We start from the raw sequence: 7,624 nt of genomic DNA, 5'->3' as shown, positions 1-7,624 counted from the left end.
CCTTCTAGTTTCTCCGTTTCTACCTGTGAAACATCCACTTTATCTGATTATTGCTTGTTTTCATCTGCAGACCCGTTTCAACATTATGGATATGTCTGTGTCACTAATATAGTTAGTATTCACGCCATCAGCTGTCCCAAGTTGCAACTGGGTTTATTGGACCAGCTAATTGCTTAAATTATTTGTTCAAAAACCCCGACCACTTTTTGGTGGACAAAACAAGCAAGACCACAATCGAATAATTAGATGCACATATTTCGTGTTAGATTTGTATAATGTGATGCTGTAAATTGCAATGCTGCCTCTGTTAAAATGACATTGTTTATCGTTCAATATCGCAGTTTCCCTGTGCGTGGCAGTGTTTGAGACCCACTCCCTACTGCTTTCTGAATGCAGAATCAATTTAGTGAAAAGGATTTGGGCTTACTCGGTTGCCTGTAGCAACGTCTCCTTGTTGATCCAGAGGCACAAATCTGGAGTCGCCAACTCTTGGGAGAGTTGATGCAGTCTGGTTGCATTTCTCTATGTTTTTAAAGTTAATATTTTAGATCCTTAATTTTTCTTCTTCTTCCTTACTGAGGATGGCAGCTATAGGCGGAGTGTCCCGACCTGCCAGCCACGCTTCTCCCCGGCTGCAGCATATCCAGCACCCGCTGTCCCGCCTCGGGGACCCGGAGACCATCACCGTCCGGGGCTTCTCCCGGGCCAGCGACAAGTCACCAGCAGGGCCGCCACTTGTAGCGGCCAGGCTGGCAGCCAGTGCACGGAGCTGCGGGAAGGAACAGAGGGAATGGCAGCAGGAGCCCAGGCGAGGGTCCCGGGCGTCCCTGCAACACATCCCCGAGGGCGTGGAGGTGGTGTTCGGGGGTGACCCCGACAAACCCCGGCTGCCCGTCTTCGGTAAGTCGACTCTCGTGACATTAATGGAGCATCAGAGGCACAGGGGGATGGGGACTGACACTGACACAGAGGGAGTTATACTGACAGGAGTTATACTGAAAGAGAGCTACACTGAAACAGAGGGGAGTTATACTGACACAGAGGGAGTTATAATGACAGGGAGCTATACTGACACATAGAGGTATACTGACACAGAGGGATTTATACTGACAGGAGTTATACTGAAAGGGAGCTACACTGACACAGAGGGGAGTTATACTGACACAGGAAGTTATAATGACAGGGAGATACACTGACACAGAGGGGAGTTTTACTGATGCACAGAGAGCTACACTGATACAGAGGGAGTTATACTGACACAGAGGAGCAACACTGACACAGAGGGAGTTATACTGACACAAAGGGGAGTTATTCTGACACGGAGTGTTTTATTTGGGAATTTGGAAAGAGTGGGAATTTGGAGAAGAGGGGGAAGGAGTTGTTTTTTGCCTACACTACTTGTAGTGCTTTGTGTTACAGGTAGATATTTAATTTCAGTACCCATAAACTAATCTAGATCAAGTAAGTAGTCACGAAACTACACTGTAAACTAAGTTACCTAAATACAAATTTAATTGCATTTAATTAAATAAAACAAGGTCATATAGGGATGTATACTTACAAGCTGAGACAGGAGAAATTATAACGGGGAATAAGGAAATGGCAGAGAAATTAAACAAGTACTTTGTGTCTGTCTTCTTGGAAGAAGACGCAAAAAACTTCCCTGAAAAAGTGGAGATCCAAGGGTCTAGCGAGAATGAGGAACTGAAAGAAATTAGTATTAGTAAAAAAAATAGTACTGAAGAAATTAATGGGACTGAAAGCCGAATAATCCCCTGGACCTGATGGCCTACATCTAAGGGTTTTGAAAGAGTTGGCTATAAAGATAGTGGATGCATTGTTGTCATTTTCCAAAATTCCATAGATTCTAGAACGGTTCCTGCAGATTGGAAGGTAGCAAATGTAACCCCACTATTTAAGAAAGGAGGGAGAGAGAAAACGGGGAGCTACAGACCAGTTAGCCTGACATCAGTACTAGGGAAAATGCTAGAATCTATTATTAAGGATGTGGTAACAGGGCACTTAGAAAATAATAATAGGATTGGGCAGAGTCAACACAGATTTCTGAAAGGGAAATCGTGTTTGACAAATCTGTTAGAATATTTTGAGGTTGTAACTAGCAGAATAGTTAAGGGGGACCAGTGGATGTGGTGTATTTGGATTTTCAGAAGGCATTCGATAAGGTGCCACACAAGAGGTTATTAAACATAATTAGGGCTCATGGGATTGGGGGTAATATACTAGCATGGATTGAGGATTGGTTAATGGACAGAAAACAGAGAGTAGGAATAAACGGGTCATTTTTGGGTTGGCAGGCTGTAACTAGTGGGGTACTGCAAGCATCAGTGCTTGGGCCTCAGCTATTCACAATCTACATCAATGATTTGGTTGAGGGGGCCAAATGTAATATATCCAAGTTTGCTTATGATACAAAGCTGGGTGGAAATGTAAGTTGTGAGGAAGATGCAAGGAGGCTTCAAGGAGATATAGACAGGCTAAGTGAGTGGACAAGAACATGGCAAATAGAATGGCCCAGAAATTCGGGTCTCCATGGGTGAGTACGCGCTGGGTACTCACCCGTAGGCCCAACGAAAGTGCCGGTTTCGTGCATGCACTGCGCATGCGCGGGAAACCGGAACTTCCGTTCCCTTAAAGGAAGGGGATCAGAAGTCAAACGTGTGCGCCGGAGAGGCAGCGCGTGCGCCTGGAACTTACGTTTTTTTCCAGGTTTCTCTGGGAGGGTAAGTCTCCAGCAGTTACACTTTTAAAAAGCAGGCGCAAGGCCTGCCTTTAACAAGGTAAGTGGTAAATTAATTAAAATTAAAACATTTTTTCCACAGGTTTATTATTTTTAAATACTTTAGAAAGGTAAGTTTATTTTAGCCCCGTTAGAAAATTTAATTATTTTAAAAAAAAATTAAATTATTGTTTAAAATAGTTATTTTATGTAATTTATAGTTATTTTTAAATGTTATGTTTAAAAATTTTTTTATTTTGGGGCTTATAGTATTTATAGTTTTGACAGCTCTTCCTGTCAATTTTATGAATGAGCATTTCCCTGCTACCATTGGCTCTCCATGGCCCACGTGATCCCAGGGGACGCTTCGAACTAACTGCGCCCCTGGGATACGCAAGCACTGCGTGCTGGCAGTTGGAGGAGGCCCAGGATCGGAATCCCACGCGGGCCCACAGCTCAACGGCCGGCGCGCTAGGTAAGTGCAGGTCGGAAACTTGCACCCGCGGGAAGCCTCCGACCTGAATTTCTGGGCCATTATAATGTGGAGAAATGTGAAATTATCCACTTTGGTAGAAAAAATAGACAAGCAGTGTATTTTTTAAATGGCGAGACATTGGGAAAGGTTGGTATTCAGAGGGACCTGGGTGTCCTTGTACACGAATCACTGAAAGTTAACATGCAGATACAGTAAGCAATTAGGAAAGCAAATGGTATGTTGGCCTTTATTACAAGAGGATTTGAGTATTACAAGAGGATTTGAGTATAAGAGTGACATGAATCAGTCATTCATGAAAGAAAGACTTATGAAATAATACTGAGCGGCCTACGGGGAGAGTATAAATACTTGGGTACGGGCCCAGCTTGCGCAGGACATTCTTAACAGGAACTAGTGAAGGACACAACTAGACCTCCATGTTGTAAAACAGTTGATTAAAGCTTTGTTTAACGCTTAGACCAAGTGCCTAGTAGTTTTCTTACGTTAAAGAGTAAAGACATCTTACTGCAATTATATAGGGCCCTGGTGTGACCACACCTGGAGTATTGTGTACAGTTTTGGTCTCCTTACCTAAGGAAGGATATACTTGCCATAGAGGGAGTGCAACGAAGGTTCACCAGACTGATTCCTGGGATGGGGTGATTGTCCTATGAGGAGAGATCGAGTAGACTAGGCCTACATTCTCTAGAGTTTAGAAGAATGAGAGGTGATCTCATTGAAACATACAAAATTCTTAGAGGGCTTGACAGGATAGATGCAGGAAGGATGTTCCCCCTGGCTGGGGAGTCTAAAACCAGTGGTCACAGCCTCAGAATAAGGGGTCGGCCATTTAGGACTGAGATGAGGAGAAATTTCTTCACTCAGAGGGTGGTGACTCTTTAGAATTCTCTACCCCAGAGGGCTGTGGAGGTTCAATCATTGAGTATATTCAAGACAGAGATTGATAGATTTTTGAATATTAAGGGAATCAAGGGATATGGGGATAATGTAGGGAGGTAGAAGATCAGCCATGATCTTATTGAATGGCGGAGCAGGCTCGAGGGGCTGTAAGGCCTACTCCTGCTCCTATTTCTTATGTTCTACACTGACGCGGAGGGGAGTTATTCTGACGCGGAGGGGAGTTATTCTGACGCGGAGGGGAGTTATTCTGACGCGGAGGGGGGATGGTCACTGACAGAGAGGCTGATCACTAACATGGGGGCGGGGGTTCATTGACACATCCTGAAAGGCTGTCCTCCAGTAACTGGCTTTCTGAGCTGCTGGTTTTACTCAGTTTAAATGAACTCGATAAGAGATTTCAGGTAAGTGTCTGCAGAAAGTTTGATTCATGTAACAAGGGGCTGTGTCCTAACATTGATACACTGGATGGAGGTTTTTTTTAGTGGTTAAACATCAAACTGTGTCGAAAGCCAAATCTTGGCTCACTGATGGGAATTTTATTTATTTATTTATTGACTGATTTATTTATGAATTAATACATACAACTCGCCAGCAAGAGGTTGGGGATTGTCTGATCATTCTGTGTTCTTGTAAACCCCCTGACTGAGAATGTCTGTAAATAGTAGATGGCGTCTCTCTGAGCGTCGACTTCCTTGATCCTAGCACCTTGACTCCACTCCCAGGATCAGCAGGGTTAAATTCACAGGGAACCTCGGATCACAGGAAGCAATTACCACGTCGATTGATTACATTATTGCTCATTTATACAGAACTGGAACATCTAAAGCAAAAGTATTAACAAATCGACATGGACTCTACTGAATAAATGCTGGTTTACAGACAGGCAGCATGGGTGATGATGGCAACCAGGGAGTTACAGACACAGAGCCCCAAATCCAATATGAATGGGGTTGTTATTTATTCCTTTTCATATTCTATCTTAAAACCAACCACTCAACTAACCCTTACCGTGCCAGAGTGGAATAAACAACGGAATAACAAACTCTTCTAATAAATGAAATAACAACAGAAAATGCTGGAAACACTCAGCAGGTCAGGCAGCGTCGGTGGAGAGAGAAAGAGAGTTCGGAACTGGAGACAGTTGCTGAGGAAAGAGATGTGGCTGTGGAAACAAATCTTGGCAGATACCTGATCAAACACGAGAAGGGAAACAGCAAGCAATGAAGATGAACAAGGTTGAAGAGACAAACGGAAATCCTGTTGGAGAGAAGAGCAGAACTTCTTCAAGGTGGGCATTCCTAGAGAAGTGGCAGTGAACCAAGCACTAATACAAAAGCAAAATACTGCGGATGTTGGAAATCTGAAATAACAACAGAAAATGCTGGAAACACACTCAGCAGGTCGGGCAGCATCCATGGAGAGAGAAACAGTTCGGAACCGGAGACAGTTGCTGTAATGTATATACCTTTTAAGGGGGGAACTATCTTTTACAGCTCATGTATACTGCAGTACCGGCAGTGACCACACCTGTATATAGCACTGAGTAGTAATCTGTACAGATCAGTTCCAGTGTGAGCCACGTTTAGTAAACACCTGTTGTACCGTTCTCCTGCAGTCTGTGTCTTATTATACACGGACACAACATTGGCGACAAGGCAAGTTCGAACCTACCTGCAACTCTGCATCACCTCCCGGGGATTCGTTCCTGGAGATCAGTGGATTGGAGGTCAAGGCCAGAGACTCGGGCGTCGACCACAGGCAACCGCCCAGTCATCCAGCAGAGACTCGAGAATTGCGGGGGAGGCTGTTGAGAGCCAGGCTTGGCTTTCCAGTCGAGGTGATCCAGCGAAACGGGCTGGCAACAGAGAGTGCGCCGACCCTTCCCGGACAGCGGTGGGCTAGAGCCCGACCGAGCGGCACAGCAAAGGGCCGAGCAGCGTCGACGGGGGAGAGAGAGAGAGGGCAGAGCACGGCGCAGCCGGTGTTCAGGGGCCGAGCAGCGTCGGAGAGAGAGACGCACAGAAACCCGCGAGGCGCCGCCATTGCCACGAGGACCGCCAAGAGTGGCGTTGGCAGCAGTGCAGGAGAAGCGCGTGAAACCTACAGGGCGCCGCCATTGCCACGAGAACTGCCGGGAACGGCGTTGGCAGCAGCAGGGGAGGAAGAAAAGCGTGGGAGACGCCATTTTAAGTCATTGGGAGACGCCATTTTAAACCACACCCAAAATGCCAAAGAGTGGCAGTATCACCGCATTTGACAATGAAGTCGAAGATTGGACTACATATGTCGAACGAATAGAGGTATACTGCAAGGCAAATGAGGCATCAGATGACAAGAAAGCGTCGGTATTGTTAAATTTAATGGGTGCAAAGACGTATGGTTTATTACGAAATCTAGTAACCCCAACGAAGCCAATGGAAAAGAGTTTTGAAGACATAGTAATGATACTACAGGAACATTTAAACCCCACACCGTTGCTGATAGCAGAAAGATTCAAGTTTCACAAACGGAACCAGCATAAGGATGAAAGCAATGCTGATTATTTAACAGAACTGCGCAAACTATCGAAACACTGCCAGTTTGGAGCGGGACTGGCAGATACCTTAAGGGACAAGTTTGTGTGTGGGCTTCAAAGTGAAGGAACCCAGAAACGGCTTTTATCTGAAAAGGACCTTACGCTGGAAAAGCTTTCAGCATTGCGGTATCATATGAAGCAGCAGCACGGGGCGCTGCAGAGATACAACAGAGACCGCAAGAATATGGCACAAACGAAATGTCATATGGAACAGAGAAGTGCTATCGTTGCGGCAGAACAACACACGACCAGAATGATTGCTGGTTCAAAGACAAAGTGTGCAGACAGTGTGGAAAAGTAGGACACATAGCATGAGTCTGCAGGTCGGGAAAGAAAACCAGCAATAAGAAACCTACCAAAGGAAAGTACAAGAAGGTACATAAGATGACGGAGAATAGTTCAGACGAACAAAAGAGTGATAACGACTCCGAAAGCAGGGAACTGAGTTGTCTGAAACTACATAATGTGATCACAACGGAGGATCACCGAACCATTTGGGTCACTCTCAAGATAGCAGGAGTCCAGGTAAAGATGGAATTGGACACAGGATCAGCCCTAACAGTCATAAACCGACGGGACTATGAGCGGCTATTCGCACACATACCCTTGAGAGACACAAAAATTATTTTGAAGACGTACACGGGGCAAAAAGTCTACCCCAAAGGAAAAATAAGGGTGACCGTTATATATAACGGTAAGGAAACACCAAAACTAGACCTGTATGTATTGCAAGATGGAGGACCACCATTACTGGGACGTGAATAGATCCGGAAAATACAACTGGATTGGCATTCCATACAGGCACTGACTGTGGCTGACAAAAAGGATGACGACATCACACCTGGGCGGCTGTCAAAGATCCTAACTGACGCGAAAGAAGTGTTCCAGCAAGGACTCGGAACACTAAAAGGCATGA

At 45.2% G+C, this 7,624-nt stretch overlaps 1 protein-coding gene across 1 annotated transcript in view; it reads left to right on the top strand.

Annotated features, from left to right (window-relative positions):
- The first annotated feature begins 215 nt into the window (after window positions 1-215).
- Window positions 216-7,624, top strand: part of LOC147124077 (EF-hand calcium-binding domain-containing protein 6) — a 118,177-nt gene continuing 110,768 nt past the window's right edge. The window contains 1 exon segment of the mRNA XM_085981305.1: window positions 216-900. Within this exon segment, the coding sequence (XP_085837431.1) occupies window positions 582-900 (319 nt within the window). The 5' untranslated portion in view covers window positions 216-581.

Source organism: Somniosus microcephalus, chromosome 1 (assembly GCF_052327205.1).
Source record: "Somniosus microcephalus isolate GS21.2 chromosome 1, FLI_Smic_1.0, whole genome shotgun sequence".
Taxonomy (NCBI): Eukaryota; Metazoa; Chordata; class Chondrichthyes; order Squaliformes; family Somniosidae; genus Somniosus; species Somniosus microcephalus.
Note: the sequence above shows the minus strand (reverse complement) of the source record. Positions and strands in the feature narration are given on the sequence as shown.